Source organism: Chinchilla lanigera, unplaced genomic scaffold (assembly GCF_000276665.1).
Source record: "Chinchilla lanigera isolate Chin_1 unplaced genomic scaffold, ChiLan1.0 scaffold00080, whole genome shotgun sequence".
Lineage (NCBI taxonomy): Eukaryota > Metazoa > Chordata > Mammalia > Rodentia > Chinchillidae > Chinchilla > Chinchilla lanigera.
The window spans coordinates 813,576-840,460 of NW_004955481.1; the positions used below are offsets into that span (position 1 = coordinate 813,576).

At 42.6% G+C, this 26,885-nt stretch overlaps 1 protein-coding gene across 2 annotated transcripts in view; it reads left to right on the forward strand.

The window, feature by feature from the left end:
• Positions 1–22,724, forward strand: part of Mettl16 (methyltransferase like 16) — a 74,270-nt gene extending 51,546 nt beyond the window's left edge. For both annotated transcript variants that reach the window (XM_005402584.1, XM_005402583.2), the window contains exons 7-10: positions 6,896–6,965; positions 9,017–9,106; positions 21,544–21,717; positions 21,869–22,724. In XM_005402584.1, coding sequence (XP_005402641.1) covers positions 6,896–6,965; positions 9,017–9,106; positions 21,544–21,717; positions 21,869–22,492 — 958 coding nt within the window. In that variant the 3' untranslated portion in view covers positions 22,493–22,724. The remainder of the gene's footprint in view (positions 1–6,895; positions 6,966–9,016; positions 9,107–21,543; positions 21,718–21,868) is intronic.
• Positions 22,725–26,885: the final 4,161 nt, after the last annotated feature.

Below are 26,885 nucleotides of genomic sequence, written 5' to 3' on the forward strand. Positions count from 1 at the left end.
TTTTTTTTTTTTCTTGAGACAGGGTCTCAGAAAGTTGCTCAGGCTTGGCTAAAACTTGAAGTTCTCCTGCAAAGTGCTGACATTACAAGTGTGTGTCACCACATCTAGCAGTGAACTAATTCTTCAATATTATATGTTTAGATTTCATTTTCGCTATTATAAAAAATGGGCCACTTTATTTCTTACTGAACTGCTATCTGGTAAGACTGTTACGGGAGTCTGTCTGTGACCTCTGGTTTCATCACTGATTGGAACCCAAAGTACAGTCACATTTCAATATTTTATTGTCTCATTACATAGAAATATGGCCCTTGAGTCCCTACACAGATATAAAGGTAGAGAAATCAGGGGACAGATGGTACACAGGCTTGTTCCCCAGTTAGCTCGGTGTTTTGCAATTAAAATATTGAAGAAGCAATTCCCAGTGGTGAGCTTCACAGGGGGCAAATGCTATTTTGATTTTTCCTTCACACTAAGGAAAAGTACCCTGAAAAACAAGGGGCTACTTTATTTATTTATAATGAGTTAGGTTATATGATTTTCTCATCTTAACATAAGTAGCGTGCTTAACTTAGCTCCTGTGTTGGGGAGTTAACTTTCATTGTGATTTCCTCTAAGATCTTTGGGATAAAGGGTTAGATCCAGTGGCTTCAGCCATGGTGAACCTGCTGCATCGTCTTCTGTGGTACTTATATCTATAGAAAGAGGTCACTGATTTGTTCTGTTGTAGATGGTCAAAGAAAACTTAAGAGCAACAGATATGTATGGAATATATCAGGCAGTCTAAAAAGAACAATAAGGAATTAAAAGCTGGGTGTGGTGGCGCATGCCTGTAATCCCAGCACTCTGGAGGCTGAGGCAGGAGGATCGTTAAAAGTTCCAGACCAGCTTGGGCTCAAGGCCAGCCTGAGCTGCATAGCGAGACCCTGTCTCAAAAAGACCAAAAAAAAAAAAAAAAAAAAAAAGGAATTAAAAATCTTTGGTTCCATTGCTTTAGAGGAACTCTTGACAATGTAGTGTTTCTTAGGATGTAAAAATGTCTGTGAGTAATTAATATTACTTATTAATAAGAACAAAAATAAAAGTTTATTTCTAGCCATGTATATTTGGACTTTATGACAGTATAAATGGTACATTTTGAGATCAAGAAGATATCCAGCCTGCTTTAGTGAATATCTACACTTGATCTTAGCCAAAAGGCCAAGAAGCAATTCTAGTGAATATCTAGGAGAATTTATTCTAATAATTTAATTATTTTATAGGCAACAGAGTTTTTGTAGTAGGCTCATGGCCACTTATATTACACATCAATTTAACATTTGGCTTAAAAAGAAAAGTTTTTATAGTGTTCCTTGGAGAAATAATTAACTCCACAGTTGGGTCAGTGTAAATAGAAGATCAGGTTGGGATATCCCATAATATGAGAAAGTAAAGAAATACTAAAAAAAATGACATGTCAGAAGGCCATGGAAACTAGGTGAAGCTAACTCTGAGACAATATGAGTTTTAAAATGAATGATAAGCAAGGTGTGGTGCTGTAATCTCAGCACTTGGGAGGCTGAGGCAGGAAGGTTGCCATGAGTTTGAGACCTGGGCTACATAGTGATGGTCAAGAGGAGACCTTGCTTAAAGAAAAAAAGAATGATGATAAAATGTTTTATAAGCCATTCAATCAAATAAATGAAATTACATAAGGGGGATATAGTAGAATTTTTTCCTTTTAGTGTAGCATGCCAGTGAATAAATCCAGAACGCATAAGCTTAGGAAAAAAATCACTGTTTGTAATCATCAAACTAAGTTGTGGAAAAATTAACAGAGGAAAATTTAAGGAACAGGATTTTGGCTGCAGGTGTAACTACTCAGTGATAGAGTGAATGCTTAGCATGTGTGAGTCCTGAATCTGATCCCCAGCACACACACACAAAGAGAATAAAATAACATAGTTTCAGAGTATCTCTCCTCAGATTACATATATGTAATTAAAAAGAGAACTGTGGGAAATTTAGAGTGGAGAGACCAGAAAGCCACCACCTTGCCCAGGTATTCCTCTTCTGATGTGATGCACCTAGAAGATACAGTAGCACTTCTGTGCTGCTCATGGCAAAATTGTGTGCCCAGAATCTAACTTCGTAGAAACTTCACATAGACCAAATTGAGGGACTGAGGGATTTTGTAAAAATGATTCTTCAAAAACATTATAGAGGGGCTGGGGATTTAGCTCAGCGGCAAAGCGCCTGCCTGGCAAGTGCAAGGTCGTGAGTTTGGTTCCTGGTACCGGAGAAAAACCAAAAAAACCAAAAACAACAAAAACATTATAGAGTCATGAAAGTAAAGAAAGACAAAGGAAGGGGCTGGGGATTTAGCTCAGCGGCACAGCGCCCACCTGGCAAAGCTCAAGGTCGTGAGTTCGTTTCCCAGGACTGGCAAAAAACCAAAAAGAAAAACAAAGGAAAGCTAGGAGTGGTGGCACACACCTGTAATCCCAGCGCACCTGAAGTCTCAGGATTTGAGAGGCTGAGGCAGGAGGATTGCTGTGAGTTTGAGGTCCTCCTGGACTGCATAGTGAGTTCAAGGCCAGCCTGAACTACATAGTGAGACCCTGTGTCAAAAAAACAAAACGAGAAAGACACAAAGGAACTATTCCAGGTAGAGGGAAACTGAAGAGACAAATACATGAATTGCACAATCCTAGATTGCATCTTGCGTCAGGATAAAAGAGAGAGGTAATCTGAATATCGAGTGTATGATTATTACATTTTTTCAATTGGCCAATTGTTCTGTGGTTACCAAAGATAATACCCTTGCCTGTAAAAAGTACATGCCAAAACAGGGCCGAAGGGGTGAGATGAGGTCTGTAGCTAACTCTCAGTTTAGGAAAGCACGTAAAACAAGCAAATGGGGGAATGTGTTAATTGGTGCATCTGTGTGAAGCGTATACTGGAGTCTTCGGCAGTAGTCTTACAACTCTTATTGTAGGTTTGAAATGATTTCACAATAATTTTTCTTGAAGCCTCCCGTCTCAGAGGAATTCCTAAACGCTGTAATGAGTAGAGTGCTCCTCTCATCATTAAAATAGCGTAATGGGTTCGCAGTCTCCTGGGTAATGAGGGCTGCCTTTTGCTCCTTTTCCTCCTTGCGTTTTGATGAGCTGTCACAAGACGCCTGCTGAGAGTAGGGAGGATGTAGTGGGTAAGCACTGTTAAACAGGAAGCTAAAAGTGGATTCGTAACATATCCAGTGAGTTCTGCTTTCATCAGTAAGAAATACAACTTGGAGAAAACAGTAAGCATCTTGATTAAATTCAGTCATTAAACATCTGCAGTGCAGTTCAGGTTTGAGCTTAGGTTAACGGAAATACCCTTAGGTTTATTGTTTGTTTTTTTTTGTTGTTGTTTTGGTTTGGTCCCAGGAATCAAACTCAGGACCTTGCGCTTGCCAGGCAGGCGCTGCGTTGCTGAGCTACAGCCCTAGCCCTCCCCTTGAGTTTATAGCATGCGTCAGTGACATATTTAACTATTACCAGCCTTACTTACCTAAATATTTGGTTTCCTTCATCTGCTTCATTTATTTGAGGTAATTTCTTGGCTTCTGGTGGCTCTAATCTTAATCTGTTCAGGAATGCTAGTTTTAAAAAGATTTATTAGTGTGCTTCCAGGACATAAATCTATTCCGCAGGGGGAACTGGTACATGTGTGTAACACTTCAGTTCATCTTTCATTCCTTCCCCCTCTTCCTTCTTCCATCTCTTGGTCCCCTTTTCATTTGCAGATCTCATCCCTGCATCCTGTTATCTGTTCATTTGTTTTGTTTTTTGAGACAGGGTCTTGCTTTATAGTTCGGGCTGGCCCCGAACTCACTGGGTAGCCCAGGCAGGCCTCAAACTTGTGGCAGTCCTCCTGCCTCAGCTTCACACTACCACGCCTGGCTCTATTATCTGTTTTTTATTTTACTTTTTTTTTTTTGTACCAGGAATCGAACTGAGGACCTCTTGCTTGCCAGGCAGGCACTGTGCTGCTGAGTTAGATCCCTGACCTGCTCTTTCATTTATTTTATTTTGGGTTTCTTACATAAGTAAAACCATGCGATATTTAAGCTTGTGTATCTGATTTATGATCTCAAGGTACATCCATTTTCCTACAGATGACTCAGATTTATCCGTGTTTTATGGCAGAGTAGTACTGCATTGTGTATACATCCATTTTTAAAAATCCATTCACTGATGGACATATAGGCCACTTGCAGGATTTGGCCTAACTGTGCTGCTGCAAATACATGGGTATACGTGTATCATTGTAATACGATGTTTTGATTTCTTTCAGGAAGATACCTAGAAGGGAAATACCTGGGTTGAATAGAATTTCTAGTTTTAGTTTTTTGAAAAATTTCCATATTAATTTCCATAGTGGTTGCACTAGTTTACATTTCTACCAATAGTGTATAAGGGATCCTTTTTCTCCACAGCTTTCCCAGAATGTGTTATTATTTGATTTCTTGAATACAGTATAGCCATTTTTCTGGAGTAGTATGGCATCTCAGTGTTTTAATTTGCCTTTGTTTGTTTGTTTATTTCTGAGACAGGTTCTTGCTATGTAATGCAGGCTGGCCTTAAACTTGCTTATGTAGCCCAGGCTGTCCTTAGACTCATGACAGTCTTCCTGCCTCAGCCTGCTGAGTGCTGGGATTACAGGCATGCATCACGATGCCAGCATAGTGTGCCTTTCCTTAATGGCCAGAGATACTGAGTATTTTTTCCTTGTATTTATTGGCCATTTGTACTTGTTCTTTTGAGAAGTGTCTGTTCATTTCAGTTGCTCATTTTTTGATTGGTTCTTTTGTTTTGGGGGGGGTGTCTAATTCTTTTGTGTTCTTTATATATTGTAGATGTTAGTCTTCTGTCCAATAGTTGTCAAAACCTTTTCCCATTGTGTATGTTGTTTTTCACTCTGTTGGTCATTTCCTTTGTTGTGCAGAAGGTTTTAAATTTGATATCCCTTTTGTTGGTTGATTGTGTTATTTCTTGTACAACTGGTGTTTTGTTTAGAAAACCCTCATCTATTTCTATGTTTTAAGAGTTTTACCTATTTAATCTTCCAGCAGATTGTTTTATATTGAGATCTTTGAGCTATTTTGATTTTAGTTTAGTTTGTGGTGAGAGATATGAGTCTAGATTCAATCTTTTGCATGTGTAGAGCCAGTTTCAGGAATGCTAGCTTTAAAGGAGAGGTGTTAATTTACACAAACAAGAATCAACAAAGTGATCTCTATATGTTGTCTAGGATGGTTCCAGACTCCCAGGCTCATACGACCTTCCTGCCTCAGCCTCACTAGTAGGTGTACTGTTAGTCTTATAGTATGAATTGAGAAGTATTAGCTGCTCTTAAAGTTTTTGGACTAATTTATATAGAATCAGTATTATTTCTTCCTTAAATGTTTACTAGAATTCCCCAATAAAATGGCTTGGTCTAGGAAGGTTTTTAATATAAATTTAATTTCTTTAATTGACATAGAACTATTTATTGGTTTCTTTCTGCATAAGTTTCATAATGTTTTTCAAAGAATTTGTTTCATTTAGTTGTCAACTTTATTGTTAAAAGTTGTTTATATTTAGGGCGGGGCGTGGTGGTGCACCCTGTAATCCCAGCTCTTGGGAGGCTGAGGCTGGAGGATCACTTCAAGTTTGAGGCTAGCCAGGGCTACTTAGGGAGTTCAAGGACAACCTGAAATACATAGGGAAACCTCATCTCCAAAAAAAATTTCTTTTTTATATTTCTTGGTTTCATTATTCCTCTCCATTGTTTTTATTTTGTCTTTCATCAATTTCCATTCTGTTTATTATTTCCTTTGTTCTTGCTTGGGTTTGACTTGTTCTTGTTAATTCGCTTTGCAAATCCTAACTGCCTCAGCTTTTCTCAGTTCTCATCTCGGTCTCATCAACTCACCAAGACTTTCGGGGGTGTGCTTGAGTTTCTTTACTCGGTACTGGAAATGCTGGAAGTTCGCTGTAAGCAGGAAACGCTGGGATTGTAGGAGTCAGCCTGTTTCTCTCTGAGATTAGAGGTCTATGCTACCAGTTGCCCACTGTCTGAAAAATGGTTGTTTCATCTCGTTTATGGTGGAAAGGTGATTCCTGAACAAGTTAATCCTTCACGGGTTGAAGCAGAATCCCGTGTAAATTGTACATTTTGCAAACTTTAGAATAATCTGAAGAAGTAGAATTTGTTCCTTTAACTTTCAGCCAGCTCAGCTCATCTTCACACTCTCTTTTCTGGATTTGTATTTATTATAGAATAGATTTATTTCATTATCTGTTCAAAGTATAATAAAATCATTTGCAAGTCAGGACATACTACAAGTGCAGGCAGGCTTTTCAGATTCTCCTAGTAAGGTACAGGAAGTGTTTGTGCATTTTTTTGTGGTGGTTGTTGTCACTTATTAACTAATTGCTATCCTAAAGCTAAATGGCCTTCCTTCTGAGAATGACAGATAAGACCTGTCTCCTTTACTGTCTTTGCAAATCTGTACAGCCCTGGAGGGTTGGCCAGGCTGAATGGAATTTTGTTCTTCTCAGTTGCTTTGGGCTTGTTTTCCATTGTTCGATTCAGTCTTTGTCTAAATACATTATATACAGTTCTTGTTATTATCACTTGTGATTTAACTCAGGGTTTGCTACTGTTCTCATTTTGTTCACTTGAGTGATGCTAATTTAAACTTTTTAAAGAGAGGGTATCAGTCACTACATTGCAAGTGTCCAGGCTAGGCTTGAACTTGATCCTCCTGCATCAGCCTCCCATATTGCCGGGATTACGGGTGTTCACCACTATGCCCAGAAGGCCAAGTAAAGCTGTTTCGAAATATCACCGTGTAAAAGATTGATTTGCCTGATTTCCTTCCTAGGTGGTACAGCTGCATGCTGGGAAAGAAGTGCAGCCTGGCTCCTCTGAAGGAAGAGCTTCGCATCCAGGGGGTAGGACTTGGTCATTATCATTCTGTTGTGGTGACTTGTTTTTGATTTTTGTATTTTTGTGTTTTCTTGTTCTTGAGAGAGGATTTCACTGTAATTCAAGCTGCCCTTGAATTCACTGTGAAGCTCAGGCAGGCCTCATACTTGGCAATCCTCCCACCTCAGCCTCCTGAGTGCTGGGATTATAGGCATGTGCCACCATGCCCAGCTGGTGTGGTGACTTTTCATAATAATTTGAGTATAGAATTTTCCTTTATACCTCAAAATTCTGAGTATACTGTTTGGGTTGGGTTTTCATTTTTGTACTTTTATTCTTTTAAAAAAAATTCGGTGGTGGAGGCTTTGGGTTCAATTCCCAGCATCTCACACACATGGAAAAGAAAAAAAAAATTCTGTAGCTGGGCAAGGTGGCGCACGCCTGTAATCCCAGCACTGGGGAAGCTGAGGCAGGAGGATTGCTGTGAGTTTGAGGCCAGCCTGGGCTACATAGTGAGTTCAAGGCCAGCCTGAACTACATAGTAAGACCCTGTCTTAAACCTATAATTTTAGGCCTAAGAGGGACTTTTTATATGTTATTAAGACATACAAAAATTGTAACAGAAAGAAGACGGGAAGAAACAGGATGAGTAGAATGTGAGAGAGAAACCAGAAATTAAAAATCATATGTCAGCCAGGTGTGGGGGTGCACACCTGTAATCCCAGGATTTGGGAGGCTGAGGCAGGAAGATCACTGTGAGGTTGAGGATAGCCTGGGCCACATAGTGAGTTCAAGGCCAGCGTGAACTACATACCATAGTGAGACCCTCTCTCAGAAAAACAAAAACAAAACTAAACCACCCTCAAAATCATGATGTCTACCACAGACCTCCCATTTGACTTTTTATAAATGTAGAAATAAAGGCTAGAGAGGTTAGGGATTTTGCTGTAGGCCACACAGCTAGTTGAAAATAGCTAGAAACACAATACTGCTGTAGTCCACTGTACTTCCCACTGGGCTAACTCACCAGACCGTTTGCCTCTTGATCCTGTTTTTATTTTTATTTTTATTTTGTCTTTTTGAGACAGGGTCTCACTATGCATTTCAGGCTGACCTTGAGCTCACTTTATAGCCCAGGCTGGTTTCGAACTCGCAATCCTCTTGCCTCAGCCTCTCCCGAGTGCTGGGATTACAGGCGTGCGCCACCACGCCGACTGTTGATCCTGTTTTTAAAACATATTGAAAATAAACCCTCTCTGCAGCACTCCCCGTGTGTGGTGTGTGGCACGAGGGGTGATGCCTTTCAGTGAAGAAGGTCAGTGGTAGAAACCGAGTTTGTCTTTCTCTTTTTCTGTCTCTTCTCTGTCTCTCTGTATGTCTGCGTCTGTGTCTCTGTCTCTCTGCCTCTCTGTCTGTCGTCTCTCTCTCAAGTGCCCCGCCACTGAGCAGAAACCAAGTGTCTGATCCCTGTTTTCTCTTAGACATTCTACTCATCCTGTTTTACCCAAACACTGTTCCGTGGTGAGATTGTAACAGTAGTCCCTTTTTCTTTCCTAAAATGTGGTAGATTCCATAGCTGTGTATATCCAGGCTTTGGTTGGCTCTGCTTATTAAAAAGGAAGACATAAACAAGTTGAATCATTTCATAAATGATTCTCCAAAGAGCAGTTTTAGATGTTTCTTCCATTTGAACTTTCAAGTTACGTTTATAAATTCTCCTTAGTGTTCTATAGGAGGAAAATTTTTATATTCATTGATTATTAGACAGCTGTGTATAACTGCTTTTATTGATTGATTGATTGATTGATTGCCCTTTTGAGACAGGGTCTCACTATGCAGTTCAGGTTGGCCTTGAGCTCACTGTGTAGCCCAGGCTGGTCTCGAACTCATGATCCTCCTGCCTCAGCCTCCTGACTGCTGAGATTACAGGTGTGTACCACCACACCTAGCTATGACTACTTTTTAGATAATATTGTTGAACTAATTAAAAAGGACTAATAGATAATTTAACAGGAGGAAGTAGGCAGAAATACCAGCATGACTTCAGGTTAATGAGACACTGTGTTTGTTTTTTCAGGTTCCTAAAGTCACCTTCACTGAGTTCTGTCAAGGTCGGACAATGAGATGGGCTTTGGCTTGGAGTTTTTATGATGACGTCACAGTACCAGTAAGTAGAGCCTTGGCCTTGGCTTCTTCGAATGCCGGCACATGGTGGTTTTATTAGGTCACAGCTGAACTAAATCTGCATTGTTCCATTTCCCTGAGGTCTGTCCTCAGGGACAGTGGAAAACAGTTGTAAATAAGACACAATCCTAGAAGGCTGTCTGTGATGGGTGTGGAGCTTTCCTCCGTGGATTTGTGGAACACAGTGGTTCTTGTTTGGCAGATAGAAATGCATCTTTTAGGAATGAGGAATGCAGGGAACCTGGTCTGTAGGACTACTTTGCAGGTGTAATTACCCTACTGACTTTCCTCAGGAATTGAAATTAAGTCTGGTTTTTCTTTTTTTTTCTTTACTACTGCTGCTTTCCTTTTCCTGACCGTTGAGCTTCCAGGTGAATGTAGACGTTTTGGGGTCTGTCTGTCTGCCTGTGTCTCTGTCCCTCTCTGGGATCGGGCTGACCTCAGTCCTCAGACAAGGCAAGTGAGTTCTATCCCCAGCTCATTCCAGTTGAAGTCTTTTGATGTGTTAACGCTTAAGGATCATTCGGGTGCCTGTAAGATTAGCACTAGAATAGTGACCAGTTTTAAAGGTGATGGGGAGCCTTAGCCAGTTCTCTTCGTTTTGTATACTGCAATTTAAAAAGTTCACATGCACAGGCTGGGTATTTAGCTCAGTGGCACAGCGCCTGCCTGGCAAGTGTGAGGTCATGAGTTCGATTCCCGGTGCTGGAAAACAAACAAACAAACAAAAAAAGAACAATTCATTTGGGGCTGGGGATTTAGCTCAGTGGCACAGCACCTGCCTGGCAAGCGCAAGGTCATGAGTTCGATTGCCGGTACCGGAAAACAAAACAAAACAAAATAAATAAAAAAGTTCACATGCGTCTTTTTGTCTGCCCTGATTGCATACAAGGAGCGCACCTCGGAGCTGGCCAGGCTGAGAGGCTTTCTGGGCTGTGCTGGGAAGTGGTAAGAGAACAGCATCTCTGTTCTCACAGTTCTCTCTGAGTGGCTGGCCTCTGGCTGTGTGTGTGTGTGTGTGTGTGTGTGTGTGTGTGTGTGTGTGTATTTTTTTGCCCAGTCCTGGATTGCAGGTATGTGCCACCGCATCTGGTGGCACTGTGCAAGGCCGCCCCTGTCAGCTTGTGTACAGCCGCTCGGCACGTGTTCCGTCTTCGAACAGTGTTCGTGGAGGCTCAGGATCTGCTCCTGCAAGTTCTCATTCCCAGTCCCTACAGCAGGCTTGTTCTCAGAGCTGCTCTTCCTAGGTCTCGGCGGCTCTGGGTTTCTTCAGCCCCGTGGATGTTGCCGTGTCTCTGTCCCTGCCCTTGTACGAGCTCCGGGGTGCAGTGTGCAGTCACTGCCTTGTTTCTGAAACAGAGGCGCAAAGTAGAGACTGAGCCTCCGCTCCTGCACTCTGTGAGGCGGGCTGCTGGATTGAATCCTCCCCTCCCTTCGAACAGCTCCCATGGGAGCCTGAGCTCACGTCTGGACAGTGCAGTAGTGTACTTAGAAGTTAGTGCTTGAAGCCGTACCTGTAATCCCAGTACTTGGGAGGCTGAGGCAGGCAGCCAGGGCCATATAGTGAGTTCAAGGACAGCCTGAACTACATAGTGAGACCCCATCTCAAAACACTGAAAAAGAAAAGGGAAAAAAGAAAACATGCCTCTGCTTTTTTGATCCCCTTAAAGGGTTACCCTTTCTATTGTCTTTGAGAACACAGAGACCTTCACACCAGATGGTTAAAATTGTTCGTAATGCCCTGTGTTATCCCTATGCAGACACAAACAGCTGCAGCAAAATAGAGCGGCACCTGGTTCCAAATGCTTTTTGCTTAGCCCACGTCCCACCTCTGTTGTTGGCCCTGCAGCTGGAAAGCTGATAATGAGCCCTGGCACTGTGCAGACAGCCCCGGCCAGTTGCCCTCGGCTTACTGGATGAGGAGCCCTCACACGGCCAGGTGTCAAAGAGCACTGTGTTTCCATGTGAGCAAAATCAGCTTATTCTGAAAAGGAACCCCTTAGCCTGTCTCCTGTCTCTTAAAACAGCCCACAGTCTCGTGCAGAGTTTCTGACCGGGAGAGAATGCCTCTGGCTAGGGGCCTCACATTTCTCCCACACTAGAGGATTTCTGCTTCCCCACCACGACTGCCACCCGCAAGCTATTAATGCATTCCCAAGTGTTCCATTAGCTGCCCTTAAACCGCTAGGCGAAAATGGCAATTTCTGATTTGTAGTAACCCGGCAACAGTTTCTTAGCGCTGGTGCCCTTGATCAGCAACTACTTTCCCTGGGGCTAGTCCCAGGTTGCTCATGAGATCGGGAAGGTTGTGATTTGGCCTTCTTCTTGCCTTCCCCGTCCCTCTACCTAGACCTCTCCCACCTTCTGCTTTTAGGAAAAGACCCACCCCATTTTGCTCCTGTCGGGATGGGGAAGGAGGAAGATGCTGTTTTAGACAAGGAGAGGCAAAAAAGCAGAAATATTGACCTACTTCCCCACCCACGCCCTTGCCATTTTAGGGTAACCATTCAAGTTACTATAGCAACTTACTTTTTCACTTATCTCAGGCCTACTGACTCGTTTGTTGGTGCTGAATGCTGAAAAATCTAATTCACTGGTAATTCAGGGGCCTACACTAAGCCCATTGCCATTGTCTGGATTTATTTTAGCAACGAAAAGACGGATCCTGGCGTTGATAGAATTTTTGTACCATCATCTCTGGCTAATGATGAATATAGGAAGCATATTGTGAGGACTGTTCTTGACAGGATTCTAACCATTGCTTGGAAAGCCTTTTTGTCCCAGTTCTCTAATTGCTCCAGGCATTATTTCAGCTTTGCTTTCATGCTCTAAGGAAGTTTGACATGTCAAAAATAGAGGGTTTTGGCTCTAGTAAGTAAATTGTACACTCTTGGTATGAGCATTGCCCAGGAATTCCGGTTGTAAGAAGTGTTCCCCTGTGTTCAAGGCATTTTCTGTTAGCCTGGGAGTTTCCTGTCTAGGGAATAATAACCAGGAGGCTGTTTGGAGACCAGATGGAGGGGAGGGATCAAATTAATGAAGTGACTTTGTGGGTGTCACAGCTGGGGTCTCCTGACAGTGTTCTGCTCACTGCTCTGCGTTTCTGAGCCAGTTCCAGATAGCTGAGGGGTTCCGAGTAGGCGCCCCAGTGCTGCCAGGGGCGGGGCAGACGTCAGCTTGGAACTTTGAGCCTCACTCTCATTTTAGCCACTGCTAATGTCACTGTATCACTTGTCAGGTTTATAGGAATTTTGCTTTGGTTACTGCTTCTAGCTTTTGGTTTTGTTTTTAATTCCTAAAGGGATATTCCTTGGGAGCTCAGAATTTTGTTAAGTTGCTTTCATTTATTTATTTATATTTTATTTTTATTTTTATTTTTATTTATTTTGAGACAAGATCTTGCTATGCAGTTCAGGCTGGCCTTGAACTCACAGCAGTGCTCCTGCCTCAGCCTCCCAGTGCTGGGATTACAGGCCTGTGCCGCCTTGCCCAGTTTAAATTGCTTTCAGAGCCCACATAGCTGCTCTTTTTAATTTTGAGGTTTGAACCTAGATCCTTTGCATAGAGCTATATCCTGAACCCTTTTTTATTTCTAATTTGAGGTGGATTTTATAAAGTTGCCCATGCTGGACTCAAACTTGCATTCCTCTTGCCTCAGCCTCTCAGCTCAGAGTTGTGGGATTACAGAAGTGTCCCAGCATACCTGACCTATGTAGTTGTGGGTTTTTTTGTTTTTTGTTTTTTACGTAGTTGTGTTTTGTCTTGTTTTTTTTTTTCATGTAATTTACTTTGAATGTTATCCAAGATGGCTTGTATCTTTGTGCTTTGAAAAGTGAGTTGGTTTGTTTGAGACAGGATCTGGCTATATAGTTCAGGCTGGCCTTGAACTCCTTATGCGACCCAGGCTGGCCTCAAACTTGCAGAGAGCCTACTGCCTCAGCCTCCCAAGTACTGGGATTATAGATGTGTGCTACTATGCCTGGCTCTGTTTTTTTTTTTTTTTTTTTAATAGCTGGACACTATTAAAACTGTTGCATGGCTTCTTAAAGTATTGTAGTAAATGGTTCTCCAAGGTGACTACTTTAAGGAGATGGCAGTCCACCAACTGTAGACATATTGATTTATGTAGAAATTTACTTAAGAATTACCCTTACTGATTTATAGTTTATGCTGTAGACATTTTGATTTATCCATTAATTTGGAAGTTCTATAAGAGTAGGAACTGTACATTCTTTCATCATCCTACAGTTCTTTTGAGCAGTATGTGGAAAGTGGCATGTAGAAAATATTTGTCAAACAGATAATCTTTTTTTGTGAGCTTACTTGAGCTCACTTTGTAGCCCAGGGTGGTCTTGAACTCCCAACAGTCCTCCTGCCTCAGCCTCCCGAGTGCTGGTATTACAGATGTGCACCAGCACACCTGGCTGCCAGACAGATACCTGAATTATAATTTCTTCTCCCTTTTTGCTACCCCTTTTCCTTCAAGGCACTTTTTTTTTTTTTTTAAGGAAGAAAGTAAAAATTACTATAACCTACCGTCCAGTGATAATCACTGTTACCAGTTTTAAGAATATACATCAAAGTTTTCTTTCTCTCTCTCTCTTTTTATGTTTTGTTTTGTTTGAGACAGCATCTTGTTGTGTAGTTCAGGCTGCCTTCAACTCCACGTGGCCCAGGCTGGCCTCAGGCTCACAGCGATCCTCCTGCCTTAGCTTCCCAAGGGCTGATATTACAGGTGTGTGCCACCACGCCCGGCTAGCTCTTCGAAAATTAAATTTTAAAAATTTTCTTCCTAGAAACCACTTTGAAGAAGCCAAAGTATAGTACAACAACCATTGATGATTTCCTGCCATTTTTGTCTGTAACTTACTATTATTTGTCTGTTTGTTTTCCTGGGAAACTATCTTGAAGATACCAGTAGGTAAAATAACAACCATTGATATTGTCCTACCACTTTGTCTGTAATTCGGTAAATCCCCCTATTACTATATTATCCTTCTTTTACTCTTTTAAATTAAAAAAAAAAATTTGGGGGGCTGGGGATTTAGCTCACCGGCAAAGCGCCTGCCTGGCAAGCGCAAGGTCATGAGTTCGGTTTCCAGTACCGGAGAAAAACCAAAAAACGAACAAAAAAAAAACAAATTTTTTTTTTCTTGCAGTACTGGGGATTAAACCTGGGGCCTTATGCATGCCAGGCATATGCTCTACCACTAAGCTCTACTCCCAGTTCTTTATTTTTATCTAAGTAATACATCGTGGCGCATGCCTGTAATCCCAGCACTTGGGAGGCTGAGGCAGGAGGTTCGTTGCGAGTTTGAGACCACAAAGTGAGCTCAAGGCCAGCCTGAACTGCATGGAGAGACCCTGTCTCAAAAAGACCAAAAAAAAAGAAAGTTACACATCACATAGTGTGGAAGAGTTTATAAGAAAAGCAGCTTCACACTGCCCCACTCCCCAGAGAGAAGCTTCAGTGACTTCTCTGTTTCATGATGACTCCCTCCAGGCCCTCTTCATCTGTGCTGTTCAGTGTGAGAGCCAGTGACCATGCATTATGTCTTAAATTAAAACTGAATAAAATTGAGAGGCTGAGGTAGGAAGATGAAGCTTCAGGCCAGCTTGGGCAATTTAGTTACATCCCTTAAAAGGAGGGGTGTAACTCAGTGTTAAGATCCCTTGTGTAGCATGTGTGAGACCCTTGGTTTAATCCACAGCATAGTTTAAAAGAAAAAATGGCCAGCATGGTGGCACGTGCCTGTTATCCCAGCACTCAGGAGGCTGAGGCAGGAGGATCATTGTGAGTTCGAGACCAGCCTGGGCTACAAAGTGAGCTCAAGGCCAGCCTGAATTGCATAGTGAGACCTTGTCTCAAAAAGGCCAAAAAAAAGAGTAATAAAAGCCAAAATTTAGTTTCTCAGTCTCGTTTGCCATATTTCAAATGCTTAATATCACATGTGGCTAGAAGTTACTGTGTCAGACATTGCAGATATGAAACAGTTCCGTCATCACAGAAAGTGCTATTAGGTAGCCCTAGATAAAACATTGCTTTTATATTTATGTCTTGGTTTATTAACTTTAGATAGTTTCAGTTGCTATAATTCTGTTTCTGTTCAGATGTTTTTTTGGAAGCTCTTGTTTTTGTTTTTTGGTTGTTTTTTTTCCTGGTCTTGGGAATCATACTCAGGACCTTGCACTTGCCAGGCAGGCACTGTGCCTCTGAGCTGCATCCCCAACCCTTGGAAGCCTTTTTTAAAGAATCAGAATATAAGCTGGGTACAGGGCCACCCGCCTTTAATCCCAGCACTCAGGGAGGCTGAGATAGGAGGATCACATCCTGCCTGGGCAGTTTAGCAGTGCTGTCTCAGAATTAAAAATAAAAAGGGCTAGAATGTAGCTCAGTAGTAGAGTACATCAGAGTTCAAACCCGAGTATTGCCTCCCTACACACACAAAAATCAAAATATAGCAGAAAAGCATATCTGTTATAAATGTAAGTCTTAAGGATTTATTCGTGAGGAACCCAGGTTCCTTTGACTTTTGATTCTTAGAGAACATAGTTTTCTTCCTGTTGGCATTTTTTTATATAGTGTTTGAAATTCTGTTTTGAAATAGTTTAAGACTTACAGGAAGAAATGCAAACTCTTCTCCTATCTTTCCTGCTTTTTTTTTTTTGGTCTTTTTGAGATAGGGACTTACTGTGCAGTTCCAGCTGGCCTTGAGCTCACTTTGTAGCCCAGGCTGGTCTCGAACTTGCAATGATCCTCCTGCTCCTAGCCTTTCCTGATTTTAATACCACTCATAATCAGTATACAATAATCAAAGCTAAGATATTAAGCTTGGTATAAAATTTTTTTTTGTCTTTTTGAGACTAGGTCTCGCTATGTAATTCAGGCTGGCCTTGAGCTCACTTTGTAGCCCAGGCTGGTCTCAAACTCACAACGATCCTCCTGCCTCAGCCTCCCAAGTGCTAGGATTACAGGCATGTGCTGCCATGCCCAGCTTAAAACTATTATTAAACTACTGATTTTATTTGATTTCGCCAGTTTTTCTATTTTGTTATTTTATTTTTGAACTGAGTACAACTGACAAATAAAATTATATATATTTAAGGTGTCCAACATGTTCTGAGAACATATATAATGTGAGATGATTACTACAATCAAGAAAATTAATATATCCATCATCTCACATACCTTTTTTTTTTTTCTTTTAAGACAGGGTCTCACTATGTAGTTCAGACTGGCTTGAATTTACTATGTAGCCCAGGCTAGCCTTGAATTCATGCTGATCCTGCTGCGTCAGCCTCCCAAGTGCTGGAATTACAGGTGTGTGCACCATGCCCACCCTCACATACTTGAAGAATTAATATGTTCTACTCAGAAACATTTTGTAATAGCGCTAGTCAAAAAATACTCAAAGAAAAAGAAAAATGTGCTCAGCATCTTACTCCCATAGACAGATTAAAACGGTTAAATGAGTACCATTCTAGACAGTTTCTTGATATCTCTATACATTGATACATTTTTTAAAATAAAAAGTTGTTTTATAATGTCTGTTTTGTTTAATATAGTGCACACTTTTTACCACAATAAATTCACATCAACATCATGACCTCTTAAAGGTATAACAGCTGTTCTCTTCCTCTGCTGTCCTCTCACACCCCTTCCACTCGCCCTCATTTGTGTCACTTTCTCTTGTCAATAATAGTCTCCCTTCTACTTTCCTGCCATCTTTTCTAGATTCCACACATTACAGATGGTGGTATTTGTGTTTCTGAGCCTGGCTTTCCTTTGCTTTTTTTAATGTTTTAATTTTTTGTCTTTTTGAGACAAGGTCTTGCTATGCAGTTCAGGCTAACCTCAAGCTCACATTGTAGCCCAGGCTGGTTTCGAACTCACGCAAAGATCCTCCTGCCTCAGCCTCCCGGGTGCTAGGATTACATGCGTGTGCCACCACGCCTGGCTCTAATTTTTTAATTTTAAAAAGGAAAACAAAAAATTTCAAAACAGTATAATAGGAGCGTAACAATGTTTAATATATTACATATTGTTATCTTTGTATTGGTTACTCAGAGTACAAAATATCCACATTTAATTGTCCAGACAATATTAGCACAAACCTTCCTTTTCAATCAACAAAGAGAAATTAGTAGTATAACTATCTTAACTATATTATATATATATATATAATTGTTGTCTTTTTGCTTTTCCCTTCCTTCTTTTCTCCATTCCCCTATCCCAGTTTCTCTTTTCTTTTGAAGTTTCTTCCCATTTTACAATATCTGTTGTCTATTTTGGATCTTATTTTACTCTTTCAGCTTCTTACGTTAGGGAGACAATATGATGTTTGCACATGTGGGTCTGATTTATTTCACTTACGAGTATGGTCTCGAGTTGCATGCATTTACCTATAAAAGTCTCCAGTTTGTCCTCCTTTATGACTGAGTAGTACTCCATTGTGTAAAAAGATCACATCTTTTTTACTCATTTCTCGGTTGATGAGCATTTGGGTTATTTCTAAGATCTAGCCATTACAAAGTGTGCTGCTATAAACATGGGTTTCCTTTGCTTTTTAAAATGTTCACTGTTTTTACGTATATCCTGGAGATGATTTGGGGACATTCTAAACAGGAACCAGTCAAATTGAGATAATAACAAACAAAAATAATGACAAACAACAAAAAAAAGAAATAAAACAAAAAGTCTACTGTGTGTTGATAAGCAAGCTCGCGCCTTAGGCAGCAAGGTAGTTCCTGGCAGGAGGGCTGATCCACGTTTGGCTCAGACGCCCTTGGTGAGAGACCTGGCTTGGCTTGCTAGCAAGCCACCTGTCTGTGTCCCTGCCTGGTGCTGGTATTGCCACCTAGGCTTTGTGTCTCCAAGTCACAGGGTGATACTGAGTGACACCTCGCGGGCATTCTGCTAGTTGCTGGAGGACCTGGGGGAGCAGCCATTAGAAGGTGGCAGAGCAGTGGAGACCCCAGCACAGTGGCCCAGAGCACTCCCTTCCCCTCAAGGCCGTTCTGGAATCTGCTTTCCAAAACAGGAGGGCCATGGGTTTCTGCTCAGCAGCTGTCTAGCAAATGGCTGCCTTCTCTTCCTAAATCTGCAGGGCGAATACAGTGATTGCTGCTGCCTGCGGTTTCATTGTGTGTCTCGGCAGAGCTTTGGCAGTGCAGCTCACACACCACTGGTTTGTGTCAGCTCACACCTCATTTGAAAGTCTCTGGACTGTTTACTCTGAGATTTACTTTATTTTTTTATGCAGTGCTTGGGATTGAACCTAGAGCCTTGTGCTTTCTACACAAGTACTGTATCACCGAGCTGCCTCCTCAGCGCCACTGAGATGTAGAAATTTAAGATTTGAAAAAAATGGTGGACAGCTCTGCTAAGTAAACGTATTTTAGCACTTAGTAACTGCTTTTCACCCCATCTATGGCTTTAATGTGTTTCACGCATTGTAATAAATTAACAGGGGAAGCTGCTCCCCTGTTGGTTGTCATTCCTTGACTCATTGCGATTCAAAAGACACAAAACCCACATCCCCCGCGTGATCTACAGCTCCTCATCAGGCTTCTTTTACATTGTAATTTTGGGTGGTGCATGTGCAAAGCTCTGGGTTTGACCCCAGCTACCAAAACCAAAATAAATATAACCTGTAAAGTATTTGTGGTTTGAAACTATAAGCATATTAGCAAGATAAGGTTGTTTTAATGGGAAAACCAGCTTCTCCTTACCTAGTGTTTGTGGCACAGTATAAAATGACCTAATACCAGGGACCTGTATGGTTGCCTGTTATTTATTTGCTTATTTTTGAGACAGCATCTAACTATATGGTTCAGACTGGCCTTGAACTCACTATGTGACCGAGGCTGGCCTTGAACTCACAGTTACAGGCATGTGCCACCATGCCTGGCGGTTGACTGTAATTATTAATGTCGTAAGACATGATCTTCTTGCATTTTACCTGCCTACATGGGATTTCCAATATAAACAAGGGGACCACTGGAATGATTGCTATAGGCCATAATTAAGTTAACATTTAGTCATTTAAAAACCTTACTCAAGAACTTTGGGACAGGGACATAGCTCAGCAGCACCATGTCTGCCTGGCAAGCGGAAGGTCCTGAGTTTGATTCTTGGTACCAAAAGAAAAAAGAATTTTTAGAGTATAAATTATCTGTCTCTTGAGTGACTGTTTTTACAGTACAGTAAAACTAACTTCAGAACAATCCTGAGAGTGTGTATAGTTACATGTGTATTAACGTAGCTCATTAGAAATCTTTAGAAATGTGCCATCTGTTGGGGCTGGGGGTAGTTTGATGGTAGAGCATGTACTTAGTATGTGCAAGGACCTGAGATTCATTGCCAGCACTGCCCAAAAACTGCCGCATTTGTTGATTGCTCATGGTAAACTGGGGGCCAGGGTGCAAGATGAGGGAACCACTTTGAAATAGCGAAGTTTGCATTTTAGTTTCTTTCTTTTTTTTTCTTTTTGTCTTTTTGAGACAGGGTCTCACTATGCAGTTCAGGCTGGCCTTGAGCTCACTTTGTAGCCCAGGCTGGTCTCGAACTCGCAATGATCCTCCTGCCTCAGCCTCCCCAGTGCTGGGATTACAGGTGTGTGCCACCACGCCTGGCTTTGCATTTTAGTTTCAAAGAAGCAAGATAATGAGTTGTCTGTGTCATTGTGATTCCCTCATCACTTTGAAAGCAGATCTCTGATACAAGTCTTGTTAGGTTTGGTGACAGTGCCCTCTCTTTTTTTTACTTTCTAGAAATGATGGAAAGTCCATTCTGACTTCTAGAGAAAGAGGGTTATAGTCTAGCTGCAGCGTGACAAGAGAGAAAGGGTACTAGCTTCACTTCGTTGGCTGGGATTTGTGAGCACAAATGATCACTGTGTGTAAGCAGAGGTATGGAAGGCGATAATGAAGTGCTGTCCGTGCGGTCCTGCCTGCAGCTGACCTCTGGTGTGCTTGGTGGGGATGGCCCTGTCTGGGGAGCTCCCCATAGTAAAGCCTTGACTGTTGGGAAGTGTTGTGGAGAATCTGATTTCTGACCTCTTCTCCTTCCCCGTACCACCACCTTTCTTTCCAGCTTAGTATAAATCTTGTTTCAAACTCCGTAATGCAAAGCATTAGGCTCTCGGTAGACTGTAGGAATTACGTGTTTCATGTTGGGTGATTGAGTAATTACAATGCAGCTGTCATAATGTCCATATGAATTTGTGTCATCCTTTCTGAAGCGTAACTGAACAAGTTAGGCGCAGACAAGTCTTAGGAGTTCGCTGTTTCCCGGGAGTGGTGGCGCACACCTTGCCGAGCCTGTGCCTGTGCTCTTGGTGTCTCCAGGCACGAGTGCAGTGAGCAGCTGCAGTCCAGGGGCTCCTCCAGTCGCAGACTGCAAACTTGACAGTGTTTTCTCTTTTTCGGTCTCTTTCCTTTTTCTTCTGGCCGGCTCAGCTGGCCCCGACCTTAGAATTGTCTTCATTTTTAAAAGCTTTAATTTTGCCAACAAGTAAAACTATCTTTTAAAACATAATATGTGTGAACTTAGCCAACGGTCATTTTTTTTTTTAAGATGAAATTTAGAAAATTTCTACTTTGAAGAAATAAACTGTAGTACAGTGGTGCCATTGAGTTTTTCAAGTGGAGCTTGAGTCCCTCTAGTGGGTAGGGCACAGCTCACCGTGCAAGCTTGGGATAGAATGGACAGCAGCAGTCTGGACTTCCATGGCACCTGCTTTCAAATCCAGCGTTCTCGTCAGTCCTGTGCCTGCAGGGTGCTCACCCAGCCGAGACTCCGCAGTTCTCCGCTCCCACTCCCGTGCTGTCCGTGGCCCTGGTCGTTCCTCGCGTGTGATCTCACAAGCTGTGGCTCGCTGGTTGCTTTATTTCAAGCCTGAGCAAGTATAAGCCCAAACTAAAAGTTGGTGATCTTACGCCGTTCAGAGCATTGTGCCCTCAGGATCTTCGAGTTCTCCTGAACTAGTAATTGTGCGGGCCTGCTCTGCGCACAGCAGACAGACAAGGGCATTGAGCACTGGATGATTTTGGTGCTGGTCGCTGACACAGGCTGGGTGATGTATGTTTGGAAGGAACTTGGGGTTCACGTTCTAATCCCAGCCCTGCTCTTACTGGCCGTGTGACCGTGAGGTGTGTAGCCCTGTGATCTTGAAGTGTGACCACACACCCTCTCTGTATCTTAGTTTTCCCTTTTGTAAAATGGAGACATGGTAAAAATATCTTGCAGGGTTGATTTAAGTCCTGCAAATAACATGTGTGAAGGCCTTTGTGTTTTTAGTGCTCTGTGACTGGGAGCAGGAGTTGTGAGAATTTCCCTGGGTGAGTCCGTTGTGGTGCATGGGATTTGATTATTTAGAGAACTTCTTTCTCTTCTCCACGACTTCTTTTTTCTTTCAGTCACCACCAAGCAAGCGAAGAAAATTAGAGAAGCCAAGGAAGCCCATTACGTTTGTCGTGCTGGCGTCTGTGATGAAGGAATTGTCCCTCAAAGCGTCATCTCTGGGCTCCGAGACAGCGGAAGGCATAGTAGTCGTGACGACATGGATAGAAAAAATTCTCACGGACCTGAAGGTACCTGGTGAAGCACACTGATGAAGTACTCCTCTTTCTTTCTTTTCTTTTCTCCTATTTTTTTTTCCTTTTCTCTCTGCCTCTCTTTTTTTAAGGGCATTTGGTAAAAAGGAAAAATGATTTCCTATAAAACTCCCTTTCTCCCACATAGGTGCAGCATAAACGAGTTCCCTGTGGGAAGGAAGAAGTCAGCCTCTTCCTGACGGCCATAGAAAACTCCTGGATCCATCTAAGGAGGAAGAAGAGAGAACGAGTGAGACAGCTGAGGGAGGTGCCTCGCGCCCCCGAGGACGTCATCCAGGCCTTGGAGGAGAAAAAGGCCACGCCCAAAGAGGCGAGCAGTAGCCAGGATGTGGCCCTGGCCCTCCAGGAGGGTGCCCTGTGTGGCCCTGCTCTGCGGGAAGACGAGTCTGCCAGTGTTGGGGGCCACTGCCCAAGCCAGGAGTCGTTGTCTCAGGAGGACACCCCAGAGCCCCTGGAGGACGAAATGAGTGAGGAAAAGGGAGGGACAGAGGTGGCAGAAAGCTGTAGGGGCTCTAGCAATGGAGCCCAGGACCGAGAGGCTTCTGAGCAGCTCGGCAGCCCCGAGGCTGACAAGGGGAAGCACCTCTCAGGAGCGGGCCCGCAGTATCTGTTCAAGTGTTTGATAAATGTCAAGAAGGAGGTGGATGATGCCTTAGTTGAGATGCACTGGGTTGAGGGCCAGAACCGGGATCTGATGAACCAGCTGTGTACCTATATTCGTAACCAAATCTTCAGACTTGTTGCTAGTTAACTGCAGACCTCTTGTACAGTTCAGCGTCTGTATGGGGCTGGCGGTAGCTCAGTGCTGACGCATGTGCTTAGTGTGCGGGAAGCCCAGGGTCCAGTTCCCAGCACCCCCGAGAAAACACACAGCAGCTTGCTTTGGAGTAGCCTGTGGGTGGCAAGAATAATTTCATCCCTGGCCCAGAAGTGACATTGTGTGGTATCATCTTAAAAAATAGAAACTGATTAATCCACTGAAACCATCCCTCTCTGTTGCCGTTTTGTTTTGTTTGTTTTGTTTGTTTCGTTTGTTGTGTTTTGTTTCACAGGGAGCTGTGGTAGGGTAGTTAGGAAGAACTGGTCATCAGCAGTAACAGAAAGCTGTCAGTGAACTCAGGAGGACTTTAAAGCTGAACCATGGCCTTAGACTGATTCTATGAGGCCAGAGGGACACAGCACATTTGGCCTGGGTCAGTGCTGCCCAGAGCATTCTGGTCTCTGTCCCCGGGGTTGGCGTGGGAGGAGCGGTGGCACTCTTGTCCTCCGGCAGAGGCAGTGTAGCAGGGCAGGCGGAGAGGCCCGGAGGGGACGGAACCTGCCCACCCCAGGCCCATGTGATTGATGAGCTGTGCTCCGTCTCCAGGAAGGAGCGGGCCCATGGTAGGCAGTGAAAGTGTCTGGGAGAGAAACCTCAGTGAGGCCAGGAAGGAAAGCCCGGGGAGCCCGGGACGCTGCACACTCCTGACTTGTGGCTGCTTTGATGTTGCTTGTTTCAGAAGCAGAATTAGGTCAGCAAGGCTCCAGGATGTGACTGAGACACAGCAGAGCACACCCACACCCCCTCTCGAATTTTTCAGAAGTACCGGTACTTCGTAGCAGTTTTCCCTCTGTGTTTTTGTTTTCAACGTGTGAAGTAGAGCTTGTTTTTAATATAAGAATTTTCAGTATTGAAAACTGTCAGTCCTCTTTGACCCCTGGGGTTGGAGAAAACATTTTCTTGGCTTTAAGTGGGGAAGCGGTTAATGACAGAGGTAAGAAAGGGAACAGGTACTTTGTGGAGTTGGTAACGTAAGAAATTCTTGCCTGGAGCCAGGCTCGGCCGCTTGTAATTCCAGTGCTTGATAGTCTGAGGTGGGAGGATCACTATGAGTTTGAGGCTAACCTGGGCAACAGAGTGAATTCTAGGCCAGCCTGGACAAAATAGTAAGACCCTGTCTCAGAAAACAAGCAAACACTGGGCGTGGTGGCTCGCGCCTGTAATCCCAGCACTTGGGAGGCTGAGGCAGAAGGATCATTGCGAGTTCGAGACCAGCCTGGGCTACAAAGTGCGCTCAAGGCCAGCCTGAACTGCATAGTGAGACCCTGTCTCAAAAAGACAAAAAAAATATTAAAAAATATAAATAAAAAAAGAAAACAAGCAAACATACAGCAAAAAAAGAGAAAGTCTCGCCTGTTGGCAGGTAATTTGCTGCTGACCAATGCTACTTTTTGTGGCCTTCCTTTTAATCCCACCTGCGCTTACCTTTTGGCACTGGAGAATGCCGAGGCCACTGTAACCATTTCTTCACAACAAGTCTGTAATTGAGATGCCAGGATGCAGCAGATACCTCTGGAAATGGCTCTCAATCTGCCCTGCTTGACTTCACAGTTTGATTTTGCACCAGTGGCCTAGAGTTCTCTTTACACTGAATCTTACATCTAGGGCCAGAGCTCTGCCGTGTATTAAGGGGCTGGGGGCTGGGAACTTAAGCTGCCCTTTAGAGAGGTGGCTATTGGTTAGGGCAAAAAACTGGTGATTGTGGCATATCTTGGTGGCAGCTGTGTGAGACCCTTCATAAAGATACAAAGAATGAAAATAGTTTGCCTTCCTGTGGTAGTGGAGCTGGAGCCGGGGAAGAGCATTTTAACCAGCGTTCTTAACCTAGTCCTGAGCCTTGGGAGATCCACAAGCCTTCTGGAGTTATTTCTAAGGCTTCTGTGAACATATGTGTCTCATTTTTGATCTTCCCCTAGGGAGAGCCTGTGACAGAAATAGGATTTAGTAACCCTGTAAGGATAAAGAACTACTGTTCTGACCCAGCCATTTATTTAACAGAATGAGGAAATCATTGCCCAGGGTCACATAGAACCAAGATCTCCTCCAGGGCCTGGGATCACCCTGTGGAGTTCTTCGCCCCCCTCCCCGCCCAGTACTGACGCATGGCCTTCTGTTGTACTTATGTTGATGTGTGTCAGAGTTGAATAGTATGCAGGGACCAGTCCTCGTCTTTATGATAAAATTTTAGGATCATTGAAAAATGAAAGCCAAAAACGACAGCAACATCACCTCTAGCTCGTCTCAGCTTTCTCTGGCACTCAGCAGCTGCTGGTGTTTGTATTTCCCGCCAGTCTGTCTATAGACTGGGTGTGACTGTGAGGGATTAACTTTGATTGTGCTTACACTGTACAGTCAGTATATCGCACTATATGTTGTGCATTTTTTCATTTACTATCTCTTAAGTATTCTTCATGTTATGACAGTAATGCATTTATTTATACTCCGCCTATTCAAAATGTCTTTCAGTGTACTGGCCTTTCTTCAGAGTCTGTGTTCACAGAGAATACTCTGTATCTGGAGACAGAAAAGATGTGTTTGTGTCTATTGTTTCAGTCCTATGTTTTGGTGTCATGGAGTTGTTTTTGTAGGTATTAAGATAATGGTCCTGATTTAAAAAAAAATATGTAGCCAGGTGTGGTGGTGCATACCTGTAATCCCAGCACTAGGGAGGCTGAGTCAGGAGGATCGTTAGGAGTTCGAGGCCAGCCTGGGCTACAAAGTGAGCTCAAGGCCAGCCTGAACTGCATAGGGAGACCCTGTCTCAAAAAGACAAAAGAAACCCAAAAATGTAACAAGGGTGGTGTCCGGTCTTTGAAAAACTAGAGCTGAGTGCCTTCTTTGCATTTTCTTCTCTGAGAATTATTTCTAGAATTATTTCTAAAATTATCTCGAGGACAGTGAAAATATTATAAAAGGACATTTAAAATTGTTCTGGTTATGCATATTCTTTATAATCATATAGTATGTGATAGCACACACCTCTGGTGTGGGGAAATGAACTTTTCTTTATTTTTTTCTTCAAAGAAATAAGATTGCTGACCCAGTATCAGTATTGAGTGACACTTTCCCTAAGTGTCTGGAGGTCAGATTCATGTTGGTGGATTGGTATGAAATCAAATCTTCCTGGTATTATCTTAAATTCTGTCCTTGGAGTTGGCTTCTGATCTCTTGATAGCTAAAATGGGAACAGAAGCTGAGCTTGTCTTCTGACGTGAACTGAAGCACCTTTTGTTCTTTGGACTCTGCCTTGGTTCCATCAGTTTGGTTTCTTCACCCCACAGTCTTGCCCAGCTTTCCCCACACCAGAGCTTTTTTTTGCTACCGGGAATCAAACTCAGGACCTTGCCCTTGCAAGGCGGGTGCTGTGCCGCTGAGCTGTACCCCCAGCCCCCACACCAGAGCTTTGCTTCACATCCTGCCAGCGTTGGCAGTTCTGTGGTGGAGATTCAGCTAATTTTAAGGGTTTGTGTTGATTATTATGTGCTTTTATCTTATTTCTTTTGGTACCAGGAATCAAACTCAGGACCTGGTGCTTGCCAGACAGGCACGGTGCCGCTGACCTATATCCCCACCCCCTAGTATATGTTTTTAAAAACATAAAACCCTCTTTACTTGACAGAAATCCAAGCTCACTACGTGAGCACAACAGCTTCTAAGCCCTTTCAGGGATAAGAATACCACTAAGTGTTGAATAGATGCAAAACCTGTGGAAAAATCAGAAGCCTTTTCACGGAAGGGAGTTAGTAGGTTCTCCAGCATTTCCCTCTCTAGCCACATGGGGGCGCTTTCATCCCTTTTATCCAGCACCTTGACTTCAGCATGGGAACTGATAAAATTGTGCCCTTAGCATTTTCTTGAAAGTTCCAGTTGTTACACAGATAAGTATTTTCATATAAATTAGTACATTTTCTATAAAAAGTTTGAAAAATAAATGTAGAAATAAAGAAAAACACTATCCATGGTCTTTTTATCAAATATAACCACGTTCTAACTTTTAATATTTTTTATGGTTTCAGTTGAATATTTTTCTTTTCTGTCTATTTGTCTTCATACTCTAGAATTCATTTAGTTTGGTTTAGTTGTTTCTGGATCAGCTTTTTAGTAATTAGTTAATGAGGTTACTGGAGAGAGACTTAAGTGATTTTTAAAACAGTAACTTCTCAAAAGCTTTATGTTCTAGAATAAGTCACAGAGAGAGCTCCAAGAAAGAGAAGATTTTCAGTATTCTATTTGTTGATTCTTGTTTTGAATTTATCTGGTTGTCTACCTAACATGCACATAATGTGTTACTTTTTTTTTTTTTTTTTTTTTTTTTTTTTTTTTT